Source organism: Trichoderma reesei (assembly GCF_000167675.1).
Source record: "Trichoderma reesei QM6a unplaced genomic scaffold TRIREscaffold_26, whole genome shotgun sequence".
NCBI lineage: Eukaryota > Fungi > Ascomycota > Sordariomycetes > Hypocreales > Hypocreaceae > Trichoderma > Trichoderma reesei.
In genome coordinates, this window is record NW_006711173.1 from 117,526 (window position 1) to 130,267 (window position 12,742).

General features: G+C 56.6%; 3 protein-coding genes across 3 annotated transcripts; 2 read left to right on the forward strand and 1 right to left on the reverse strand.

Annotated features, from left to right (window-relative positions):
- Positions 1-2,546: 2,546 nt before the first annotated feature.
- TRIREDRAFT_23238 (uncharacterized protein) lies at positions 2,547-4,064 on the forward strand (the record flags this gene model as incomplete). Its single annotated transcript, XM_006968758.1, has 3 exons — positions 2,547-3,143; positions 3,214-3,911; positions 3,985-4,064. Exons 1-3 carry the CDS (start codon positions 2,842-2,844, stop codon positions 4,062-4,064), a joined length of 1,080 nt encoding a protein of 359 aa, XP_006968820.1. The 5' UTR covers positions 2,547-2,841.
- A 191-nt stretch (positions 4,065-4,255) lies between these two features.
- TRIREDRAFT_68706 (uncharacterized protein) lies at positions 4,256-6,393 on the reverse strand (the record flags this gene model as incomplete). Its single annotated transcript, XM_006968829.1, has 5 exons — positions 4,256-4,435; positions 4,506-4,710; positions 4,768-5,384; positions 5,463-5,746; positions 5,877-6,393. Coding segments are annotated over 5 exons (1,803 nt in total), but the record flags the coding sequence as incomplete, so codon positions are not given.
- Positions 6,394-10,910: 4,517 nt separating this feature from the next.
- Positions 10,911-12,647, forward strand: TRIREDRAFT_81623 (uncharacterized protein; the record flags this gene model as incomplete). Its single annotated transcript, XM_006968781.1, has 3 exons — positions 10,911-11,612; positions 11,732-11,827; positions 12,173-12,647. The coding sequence occupies exons 1-3, from the start codon at positions 11,227-11,229 to the stop codon at positions 12,645-12,647; spliced, it is 957 nt and encodes a 318-aa protein (XP_006968843.1). The 5' UTR covers positions 10,911-11,226.
- Between the last annotated feature and the right edge of the window lie 95 nt (positions 12,648-12,742).

Below are 12,742 nucleotides of genomic sequence, written 5' to 3' on the forward strand. Positions count from 1 at the left end.
AAGGTCGTCTCTACTATACCTCCTACAGCCAAGTATACCTGTACGAGTAGGTATGCAGTCCAAATAAGGGTCCCAGCTTGATGTAACCCCACAGCCAAAAACTGCCGGCATCGCAGCCACCGCGCTTCAGGTCGCTTGGGTCGATACTTGTGTCACGATCGATGGTCGGATTCGGGCGAAAATGTAGGAATCTGGTACGACCTGAAATCGCAGACAGCCCCCACGAAGGCTCGTCCGTCTTCGTATATGCTTCCGGCCGGCCGTGTGTGACGTAGCATTCGACCGGATGAGAAAAGCGCTTCCGCGTGCTCTCCCTAGATCAGAGTACGACCATGACAGGCGACACAGCAGCCAAAAAGGACAGCCACAGTGCCTTGGAGCAACGGCTGCACGACTCGCACGAGCATCTGTTTCTGCTTGTACACAAATGTACTCGTATTGAACGGCTTTCGGCGGTCTTGTGTGCGGAGTGCCTGTCAGCGAAACCCCATGCAATAGGAAGACTGCTAGTATGGAGATCCTCCTCACAGTACTAACAGCCATATCCATCACAACCCCCGTTGCTACCCCATGCTGAGGCACGCGCAAGATTGCAACGATGCAGGGGCCGTGGGGTGTGCTGAACGAGCCGGAACCAAAGTGGTGGATCGAGCCTTATCCATTCAATCGCTACGGACAGCAACTGGCGAGCATGACTCCGGCTGTTCTCCTCCGTCCTTCGTACAAAGCGCCTAGTACTAGGAGTACTGATGACTCTCTGTGTGTGGAAGGATGGGTCTTCAGGGGTTGTTATGGTCCATTGGCAGATGTCCTGGTACGTCACGCAGCAAGCGCTGGTATGCTCGAGTTGATACTGAAACTGAGTAGTTGTAGTCGTACTTCATACCTGCTGGCACGGCGGCTGCAGGTGGTAGTAATTGCCTGCAGGGCTGGCCGCAATATGGACTTCTCACATGCCGTCTTATACGCGGCCTAGCGATGTTCTGGGCCAGGAGAAGTCGAGATCGAGATCGAGCTGGCCGTCACGAACTCCCGCCGTCCACATCTTCCCACTCGGGCCGTATGCCCAATCGAGCGTTTCGACTAGCCCACGCCACCCTTTTGCGCATTTCAGACTGATTCGCATCCAGATTAGCTGCTCCACTCGAGGAGCTGCTTGTCCAAGGACGAAGAGTCGCGTCCTGGATTCCGAGCGTACAGAGCGGGTCTGAGAAGCTGGGCGTCAAACGGAATGTTCTGCATCACCGTCTGTCCAAGTTGAAGGGGACGAAGTCTCTCGTCTGCGGCGGCCAGTCAGGGAACTCGAAGCGACATGTGCAGGGAGGCGGCTGCTCATCGCCACCATTGGATAGCTCAAGGTATGTGCGAGCAGCGTATCACAAGGGTGTTAGACATGATCGTGAATTGTAACGGATATAGTAATACTAGATACTAGCCTTCACTCGGCCCGCGCCGAAGACGAGGACGCCTCCAAGCCACCATCTCTCGATCTCCGCTTAGGACATCCATGCTCCCTGGGAGGAAACGACGACACACAAGGCCGCCTGCATAAGCCAGCCTGATTTATTTATCCATGACCAGCAGCGACGACATCGCAACATGAAGCTGTGCCTCGTTTACACACGTATGCCCGCAGATGCTCACAAGTGCTTCGCATGGTAGCGACACGTGGTGGCGCAACAATGGGGGTGTCCGACGCTCTTCACAATTCCCCTTAGTCGAGGGATCCTTCGGTGTCGAGCGGTGATGGAGGTACGCTTTGCGATTGCATGTATGCGCTGGCGGACTTGCGGCGGTGCAGACATTTGAAAGCTCGATAATCGCCTCGAGAAACCAATGCGACTGCCTCGGACGTGGCTCCGTGAGTGTCTCCTCTTCTTTCCTCTTCTCTCCCCGTCGATGATGGACCGAAGCCGCAGGAGATGGAGTCAATGGGCGATGCGACAGTCTCCATCCTGGTGCAGCACAGCGGCATCATATACTACAAGTACGAAGTAAGACGTCCCCCTCCAATGCAGTCCTGGAGCCTGGTAGCGTCCCCCTCCCACCCCTTCTATGATCCTTATAGCGGTGGCTCGTTCTGACAGGGGCTTTGGGTGCAGTGGCACACCCCCCTGTCCTCCATTTGCAGGCGGGCTAATGTGAGGCCAACCCCATCCGGGCATACCCCGGCCGGGACCCTAATGTTCGCCTCATCACCGCAGGTGGACTCGGAGGGGTTCTCAGAGCCCTCCGGCTGGCTGCCGTCGTTTGCTGCGATGCCGTGCACTCGTACCAACTGTTTGTAGGCTTCGAGGCTGTCGTCTTCCCAGGTTATCCTTGACAGCACCCTATCCTATTGTGGCCGTCCTGGCTAAGCACGCATGTACCTATGCGCGCACACGGAGACCTGGCAGGCCGGTGGGTGGATGTAGGGTGTGCAGCATGCGGCGTGCGACAGGAAAAATCAAGCGCGGGCGAGTATCGCCGCAGAGCAGCTCTATCACTGCTCGCTCTGTCTTCCGCGCGATGGGATAGGAGATGGGCAGACTGGATCTCTATACCTGACGTGCAGAGTTGGCCCCCCTTGCGTATTCTTCATCTCTGATTGAAACATTGTTTCCGATTCTGCTCTCCCATCCTCATCCATTCACGCAGCAGAGTACTGCATTGAATCACATCAGCGGCCAACGCATCGTCGAGCTTCTGCTGTCGTAGCCTCGGTATATAAGGGTCGTCGTCATCCCAGCATAACGACTGTTGATCCAGAGCCAGGCGTCAGGCCGCAGTGAGAGACACTGCACTTCCATATCATCTCCCAGATCCAGATTGTCCATATTCGCCACGTATCAGCCGCGCAGCATGGCCTCGCAGCACCAGATCCCTGGACATGGCGATGTGCTGGACATTGGCGGAAGCCGAATGCATGAGGACATTGGAGAGAGGCTTTCGAGGGTTCTCACTGCCGTCTATGGCCCCAATGCAAAGCCAACGCTTCCAGACGAGCTTCTGTATACCGACGTCGGACTGCCCATATGGAACGAGATAATCTTCACGCCTGAATTCTATCAGACGCACGACGAGATCGCGCTCTTCGATGCCCACGGAAGCGAGCTTGCGAAGCGACTCCAGCCTGGAGCAACCTTGATCGATCTGGGGGTTGGGTAGGTCTGACGAGAAAACCCTCAAAGAGCCTTTGCCAGAGAGAGCTAACAGTTGTACGTGATGATCCAGTGACACCCGCAAGGTAGAGCATCTGTTGGCGTGTTTCGAACAGGCGCAGCTAGAGGCCACCTACTTGGCCCTCGACATCTCGAAAGCATCCTTGGAGCATAGCGTGGGCTACTTGCTCGACAAGCATGCGGCACCGGATGCCAAGGTAACCTGCGCAGGTTTGTGGGGGACATTCCAGGACGGAATGACGTATGTCCAGGGCATCAAGAGCCAGAGGCTGTTTCTCTCCTTGGGCTCCGTGCTTTGCAACGACCCCTGGCCCGAAGCCCTGAACCACCTCAAGTACTGGGCCAAAGCGCTCCGGCCCAACGATCTCCTCTTGGTGGGAATGGACGGCCACCTACTGCCCCAGGACAGGGACAAGATCTGGGCAGCCTACCACTCGCGAGACGATCTGTACCGGAAGTTCTTCCTCCACGGTTTTGAACAGGTGAACAAGGCGATTGGGGAGGACTGGTTCCGGGAGCAAGACTGGGACTTCATGGCGCAGCTCGAAGACAAGCCAACGACTCGGCACCGATTCTTCTTTCGCGCCAACAAGGACGTCACCATCCACAAGCTTGGCCGGACGTTCAAGAAGGGCGAAGAGCTAGACTGGTTCGACTCTCACAAGTACGGGGAGGAGAGCGTTCGACTCATGTGCCATAAGGCGGGACTGAGTGTGATCAGTGTCTGGCAAGCACCCAACTCCGAGTTTCGTAAGTCGGATGCCGCGACGCCTTGTTTCGTCCCTTTCGACTGCTTCCTCGCTAACAGGCATATTCTTTCCAGGGCAGTATCTTCTCAAAACGAAGGGGGAGTTGGACCAAAAAGATGATGGAGATAGCGCCGTATCAGGGCTAATCTTGTAATAGGCCAGCTGTTATGCTCTGGAACGTCGTCGTTGGTTCTGCTATTCTTCTTCATTGCTTGCGCCGTAATCTTGGGCTTTGCGGGGAAGACGGGGAAAGGGGGCATCATCCGGGCTAGAGTGGAATTGTGAATGGGATCCATCAGTTAGGGTTTTTCGCTTTGAGGAAAGCAAGTAATATCATTGCTGGTTTCAGGTCAGGCACAGGATCTCCATCTCATTTTCTTGAACGCGTTGAACGAGATGTTCCCACCATGGAAGCCGTTTTCCGACTTCCTCATCTAGCCTTCCGTTGACTGGCGGCCTCAAGGTGGGCTCTGTATCAATCCACATCCAAATGCGCTTCAAAGCGTCATAGAGAGGAGGCACACTCTGCGGAACAGCTTCAGTCAGTATATTGTATGGCAAGAGTAATCCAGAGTAACATGGGGTAAAGACGTACACTTCTGACTGGCGTACTGGTGACCCTTTCGAACCAGTTCTGAGCAACGGCAACGTGCTCAGGGACGGTAGCCAGCATTCCGAGAAGGAAAACCGGGAAAAGAGGGGCTTGGGCGGTGAAGTTGTAGCCAGAGGTGGGCATGATGTTGATGCATTTGGCAAGATCATTGAGGTTGGCCAACACCTCGGGGTGATTCCGAGGGATTCTATAAAGGAAGTGTCAGTATGTTGGAACTTGTATAGTGGTACTTGGTGCATCTTACCTCAAAGCACGGCACTGCAAGTAGACAATGGCTGCAATTCTCCAAGCTTCAGCAGTCACCTCTGTCATGGAGCTTGCGCTGTCAATGACATAGCCCTCCTGAGCGGCGCGGACCATTTCAATAGTTTGCGGCTGGGTCTTGGCAACATCCCAGGGGTTTGAATTGGGCGCACTACTCCATTGCCTCATGTCCAGCAGCTCCGACAGCAGGAACTTTGCAGTGAGCGGAATGACGGAGCTCTCGGGATCCTGATAGAGCCGCGCGGAGCAGTATGTAATCTGGCTGAAGGAGTGAAGCAGTTTCTTTGAAAAGCCGCATCCGCCGTGGATCTCATACATATCCTGCATGTTACCGTAGAGAAGCCAGCCAAAGCGAGCAGCTTCCCTCTCGGGATCAAAGGTCGATGGGTGAGGTAGCGTGGCCATGAGCTGCGAAAGAACGACGGCCCTGCCGACAATGATGGACTGGGAGATGCGAAGAGAGGAGAGCTGGACGTTGGACTTTGACCAAAACCGGGACCCTTCGTCAATGGTCTCAAGGAAGTATTCGCTTTGCTTGAATCCCTCGAGCCACCGCGGAGTATAAGGCCGTTTACGACGGCGCTCAGTCAGGACAATCTACAAACAGGGGCGAGTCAGTGGTTTGGCAAGCGTTCGACTGGTGGTGTCCAAGATGCGGCTGAAAAGGCCACTTACATCTTGCATAGATAGGATAGAGGCAATCGTGATCAGCTCGCTGGCTTCGTCAACACTGAGATCTGCCCTGGACAACAGGTGACTCAGACGGGCCTCGGCCAGGGCAAATCGATGATTGATCCGCCTACTGATCTCTTCCATCGGCTGATAATCATACACGTAAATGCCGGCGAGGCTTTGTATCGCGCACAAGACTCCCTCGCTTCCCTCCATGGCAGCAAAGTCTTGCAGCCACAGGTTTGTTTTGCCCAGAACGCTCCGGCCGGGGCACCAATTCCCGATATCTGTGTCAAAAGTTAGGACGCGCACTCTGAATAGCGACATTATACCATGTATTCATGTATGAAATGGTGACGGAAAGAGCAGGAGAGATGTGCAATGTTTGGCGAGCGGTTGGGGATTTTTCAAACGTACAGAATGACCAAAGCTTTCTATCCATCTTATCCATTCTGGAAACCAGCCCAAAATGCGTCGGTAACATCTGGGGAGAACTCATGGAGGAGTGGCTACTACCCCAGCCATGGCTCCATGGACGAGCGTAGGGAGATGTGGCAGTGTATCCTGATAGCGCAGGGGGCGATGAGGTGTCCGAGAAGGACCATGAGCGCTCGGATCGCTTCAGCGGGTTGGACGATCGCGAAGTGATTTCGTGAGACGCTTGGTTTGCGTAGTCATTCGGATGGCGACTGGAATTTGCCAACGTCGAGGATGACTGAGTTGAAGGTCTGACGATCTCCTCTACTTCGTCCTCTTCGCCGGCATCACCGGGCCGCGCGGCAGCTGACACGGAAGAAGACCGACCGTCCTGCGGTCTCCGCGACGGCCAGTTGAATTTGATGTACGAATTGACTCTGCCATCCCTGGGGCGGGGGAATCGAGGGGCGGCCTGCTTCCCGAATGTTGCTATGCAGTCCTTGAACGGACTGACAAATCCATGCGATGTAGTTCTAGACTGAACTTGAGTCTTGTGGCGGCGGTGTATATGTTCAGTGTCAGATGGCAGGATACGATCGGGATTAGTGACGGCGACCAAATCCACCTGTGGCGAACCGGGTTGTTGTTCAGGCGAGACTGAATTGCTCAAAGTCTCGTGATCTGACTGGGTGAGATCAATCTCCGTGGCCAGCGGTGCTGCATTCGTCGTTAGCCACTCTTCTACGTTGAAGCATAAAAACGTGTCTTGTGTTCCACGAGCTGGCTGTGGCCTGGACACAAAGTCCGCAAGTATGAGTGAGTTCTGAGTGCAAGCACAGAGGATGATAAGACGAGGCGAGCTCAAGTTGCACGACTGGGCAGGATGAATAGCAGGATGGATGAAATGATGGAATGGCAGTCAAGTGTAACCCTGTCCAAGACTGTGCCTTTTGAGGGGAAGGGAGTGACGCGCAGCAGTCTCGTGTTCCTTTCTCCTTCTGCTGGACACAAAATTTCCACGAAGAGGAAAGCGCCGGATTGTGAGAGACAGCAACAGGGCCAGGCCCGTGCTTAGGCAAGTAAGACAGGGCAGGGTGAAACTCCACGCTGGAGAACATGTGACAGACGATGCATGTAATGCGGCATTTGCCCGAAGCTCACTTACCTGCAGCATCCAGAGACATCAGTGCCGTCTCCATTGTCGTTTCTACTGCCGCTGCCATTGTCGGGGCTGGCTCAGGGGGTGGCCATGGCAGCGTCGATGATGAGGTGAGCGAGGACGTAGACGTAGACGCGGTCGAGGCCGGAGACGAGCCTGGCTCAAGGCCCGCCTCTGGCCGGCGTGTCTCGGAGCTGGGAGCGGCGCGGCCCCCGCGACTGCGGACCCGGCGTCGAACCCGGCGGCCGCCACGGGGCGGAGGGAGGACGTGGACCCAAGTGTGAGCCACAGCCGCCGCCGCCGCTGCAGGGACGACGGGCGTATTGGACGGCGCAGGCCGAATCAGCCGCTGCTGATGGTGAGGGTGGGAATAGGAGACCGAGTGCGGATGCGAGGGCTGCGGGTGTGGCGCCAGCTTGATGCGCTTGGCCGGACGCCCTTGATCCAGCGAATCTCCCATCTGTGCGAGTCGAGCCAGGCGCTTAGACGAAGCGAATGAGGCCAGCGTCGCGTGGCAACGAGGATCTGGAGCGCCTCGGTCAAGCAGATTCACGCCAGGCTCGGCAACGGTGGGCTCACAGGCGGCGGGACAGTAACACGCGCACACATGCACACACGGGCCGGGGTGTGGGTGTCACTGAGCCTGAACAGGCGCTGGCAGGCAGTGGACCATGCACGGATATAGAGCCGAACCGCACGCCAATTACCGGCCGGCAGTGGTCTCTCGAGTAGACGACGTGCTGTTCCAGCTAATTGCAAGATGAGCAGAAGCGGCTGTTTCATCCACAAACGGGACCAGCTGAGTCAATCCAGAAGGATCCCTGGACTTCTAGCGATCAAGGATTCCCTGCTGTCGTTGGCTTGCAAAGAGTGAGCAGGGTGACCTTCACGGCATGTTGTCTTGTGTAAGTGGGTGAAATCGTGTATGAGACCTCGCGTGTGTGTGGGGTGAGGGGGGGGTCTGAGGGGGGGAATATTCGGCAAAGGTGCCCAGAGCTCCGACCTCCACAGCGAGGCATGCAGTGAGATCCGAGCATCAAGACAACAGTGCCTGGAGGGAGTCTGAGGCTGGTCATCGGCAGAGCACCTCAGGGCAGTGGATAGGGAGAGGGCAGGTCTGAGACGCTGCCTGCAGACAGTATCTTAGGCAGGGCGGGTGCACCTAACACTGGGCATTGGGCGACGGTAGGTAGGTAAGCAGGTTGGACACGTACCAGGCGGCGTGCGTGTATAGTGGCAGCGGATTAAGTGCGTGCAGCTCGGGAGAGCTTTCGACACAATTAATACACAGGGACTGACTCGACAGCGCAATACCTAGCGGTGAGACTAAGGCGCCAGAGATCAGATACGATACGGCACTCGTACCAGCAGAGCGGTTCGTCCAATATGGAATGGAGTACAGAATCGGCCGAGGGGTGGCGGCCTGATGCTTGCTCGGCTTGGGGGTGGGTAGGGGTAAGACGAGAAAAGAGAAAACAACGCGTGAGGGGCTCAGGAGAAATCTGCAGCGGCCAGCTTGAGCTCTGGATCCGAGCCAGCCGCGTTGATCTGGGGTCTGACCTGATCTGCCGAGAGGAGGCAACAAGAGGGAAAAGTTGGGAGTGGCGAAGAGGAAAGAGGGGAGAGGAGAAGAGGGGAGAGAAGAGAGAACAAGGGAGCCCGGGACGGCGGAGGAGGACAAGAAGAGAAGAAAACTTTTTCTCCCTCGCAGAGTCGCACACGTATTCTCTCTTTTCTCTCTCGTGAGGGGAGCACAGAGCCCAGAGATAAAGGGGACAGCCGACGGAGAGGAGCTAGAATCCACTGGACAAGACACCAAGGACCCCGTGTCGGCATCAACTGGTACGAGAGAAGACTGGCACTTACCCACGAAGCTCCGCTTGGGAGAATAGCCGCATAAGAGGACCCAGAGGGATCCAGGGCTAATAAAGAATAGGTACGTGGTCGAGCAACGAGCAATTAGCAGATTGGAAGAACGCCGTGTGAAGCGTCGCGATATCACTACTGGTCATACGAGAGCGGGCGTTACTCGCAATCCGGGCAGGCGGTAGCTGTACTTTTGTGGTTCCAGTTCGAGGGCAGAATCTCGAGTGTCGGGCCCCCGGGGCAACGCGTGAACTCGTCGCTGAATCCTTTATGTATCCGAGAGGAGGGACAGCAATACTTCGCAAGTTCAGCGGCGTTCATCTTATTCGACGTATTTGTTTTTCGGTCGTCAACTCTGTTACGCCTAGATGCAGAGCGTCTCCCCAAAGAGGGTGCCAGCATGGGCATGACCCGGCCCTTGGAACTGGAGATGGCCATAATCTCTTTTGCTTGGGGGCCCATGTACAGTACAAAGCCCCGGTTTCTGCACCAACGTGATGCTTCCGGCGGCATGGTGCCTTCTGGAGCCTCACGATCGCGCTGCCCGACCAGGGTGCTCGTGATCGGGGCCAGGGGGGCCTGCCTCACCGAGTGGGGACGATGCATCGAGACTGCGCCTCTGAGAGGGGACCCTGCGAGGAAGGGATTTGCTTGCTGCAGCTGGTGCTTCTGGAGGGCTCCAGATGATCGACGAGCAGCCAATCCAGCCGTGGCCAAACGCACATGGAGGCACGGCTCGCATACCGGTGTGCAGGGGTCGAGGCTTTCGCTGCCTTAGCGTGGCCAGCTCACGGCAGCTCTAATCTGCAACGTGCAGAATACAGTTGCAGTACAGTACCTGCTCGCCCGTACGTATTGCGTAGTACTCGTAGCAGGTGCAGTTGAAGCCGTGTGATGCCGTGTGATGCTCTGTCGAGGCAAGGTTGTAATACGATGCAAGTACAAGGCGCGAGGTACTGCCGATGTTGTTGTCTCTTCTCTCGTCCGTCCCTCTCCTTGTGGCCTCAGCCGTCGCAGCCAATCGGCGGTCCAGTTCCAGCGCGGGCCAAGCCTCTCAGGCGACGTGAACTTGGCCGAAGAACCGACCCAAGGCGTCCATCCCGTTGCTTTGCCTTCTCTCCAGGCTCAAAAGGGGCGCTTGTCCGTCTGTGACGCCGTGAAGCTTGATCCCGTCGCACAGCCGTCTACGGCTTCTGGCATCCCGGATCTCTCTTCTAGCCCCCTTGGGCCTTCTGCTGTTCCTGGTCTTATACGTCTCTGTTTCCGTCTAATTGCTGGGTCTCTTCAACCTCGCTTTTCGTCGTCTGGTATCCAGTCTTATCTCCAGTACGGGCATCTCCCGCCTCCTTCTTCTCACTCCTCACTCTCCTCCTCTTTCCCTGTTTTCCTCTCGCAGACTCACTCGCTGCGGAGTCGGGTGGGTAGCACAACCCCAGTCGATTGGCCTCGCGATCCTTTGCCCGCCCTCCCAAGGCAGGGTGGCCATCGTCGCGCCAATCATAAGCATATCAGCACCGCAGTGGCCACTAATTTCAGCCGAATCAAGGCCCCTGATCGCTCCCCGTCGCAAGCCCGCCCCAAAACAAGAGAGACAGACATGGGAGACCCCATCGCCCCGTGATTATTCATCCTCCCCATCCCCCCCTCCCATATTGGGAGAGCCTCACTTGCTCAGTGGGACTGCTGAAGCGTTCACTAAAAAAGGACACGCACGACGGCCGTTTTGCCCACTTGGCCTGGACCTCGAAGACTCACCGCGGCTTTCTGTTCCCTTATTAGTTCACTTCCCTGTCTCAGCCGTCACAGGGTCGTCAGTCACCACGAGACTGGCTGAATTCTGCTGCTGCTGCTGCTGCTGCTGCTGCTGCTTCTCGTTCCATCCCTTTGGTTGCGACCCACTCGACCAACCGTGGCGAGGCTGTTTGCTCCAAGACTCAGCCATCTCCTATCCCGTTTGAATCCCACTGCCAGTTGCTGTCCGTCAAAGTGGTACTGCTTCCAGAGTATACGGGCAGGACTGTTGGCGAGTGAAGTAAGTCTCTGCCAGCTGGAAGCGGGGCGATTTGTGAGCAACCGATCGGCTCAATCAATCGTCGTCAACGCTAGATTTGGGGATCGGGGAGGAGGATAGGTTTCACATCAGCCTCATGGCCTGATAGGGGAGGGCCTCGGGACGAGAGAGAAACAAGAAAAGAGAGAAACCCCGTCCCGGCAACTAGACCGTCCGCTCCCGTCGCCAGAGTGCCGAGTATAACCCAGGCTAGAGCCGCCGCCGTTTCTTATCCAGACGCTGGAAAAAGTCCTGTAATAGTGCCAGCTCACACTATGCCGCCGCCTAGAGCCACAAATGTCTTCGCCGCCGGGCTCGCTGCGTCGCCTGTCACCGAGGCTTTGGAAAGCCTGGTCCTAACACACCTTGAGCAAGCTGCTCTTAGAGTCCAGGAAGCCACTGGCGTTGCTTTCTCTTCCTCAGACCCGTCGCCGTCAGAGTCATGCCCGGCAGCACAACAAGATGTCGCGGCGTTGGTGACCGAGATGGGTGACTACCTGGCCCGGACCGCAATGATATGGTCTTGTCTTATCCAAAGCCTTATACAAGGACCTCACATCGACCTTGTCACGCTTCAAATCTTACAAAAGTCCAAGGCAGATACGCGGGTTGCAGATCTGTCTGCGTCTGTGTCAATGGACGTCACGCTGAGCCGTCTTCGGTATGCGCCCATATGTCCCTTCCACCTCTTCTTGACCCTCGGTTCTCGATTTTTTTTTTTGTCAGCCTGAAAGGTTTCATGCAGAACAAGACTAACCACATAATGGTCATGACATGCAGCCAGATGCGCGATCTGGCGGAGAAGTACTCGCGGGATGTTCAGGCCGTCTGGAGGATTAGAGGCCACAGGAGGCCGAGCCCGCCTTGCTCACGAGCGTCTCCTGCGTCACACGACGGCTCCCCATCCGTGGCCCCATCGGTGACCTCACCGGTGACAACGTCTGAGCCTCAGACTGTGCCAGATGAGCCCGATGAGCTCTCGCACGCACCCAAACGTCGCAAGCAGCTTCCCGATGCTGCCGCAGCGCCCCGTGAACGACTGGCCTCGACGCCACATCCGCCGCTGCCGCCACTGCCGCTCTTACCGCCGGCTTCGTCGCTCTTATTGCCGCCTATCCTATCAGACGGCGCAGATTGCGCGGGAGCGGCGCCATCCAACAACGCAGCGCCGAGACAGCCACCGACTCCCGCAAAGCCACCGTTATCAAAGGCTGCAGTGAGGGGGGAAACCGCAGCAAAGCCATTGCTGACTTCGACGCCCATGGTGACAATACCACCGCCGGCGACAGCGGTAATAGCAGCAGCATCGGTATCGGCAGCGACGTCTGAATCGGCAGCAACGCCGCCAGCAGCAGAATCCCCGATATCCGTAGCAACGCCGGCATCAGACGCAACGCCGACCGCGGCAACCCCGATCGAGCAGGATGACTCGGACGACTACTCGGATGAAAACCAGTTTGCGGGTATCAACATGAAGGCCCTAAAGCAACGAGGCAAAGGAAAATACTACTGCCCCCGGGGCCATCACTGCGACAAGGGCGGGGTCGACAAGCAGGGAAACCTGGTACTCTTCGACCGTAACTCATCTTTTGCGTATGTAGTCATCATTCCCCATCCAGCGCATGGCGACGAGCCGTCCAACTGCGTCCCGTTGCTTGCCTGTCCCCAGGTTCTCCCTACCTCGTCTGACCACTAGCCCCTGAGGGGGCGAAAAGGGCCCGCCGTCGAAGACAGATTGGAAGAAGGATGTGCGCCATGTGCTTTCGGCAAGCAGGTTTGCTAAATTTCCAT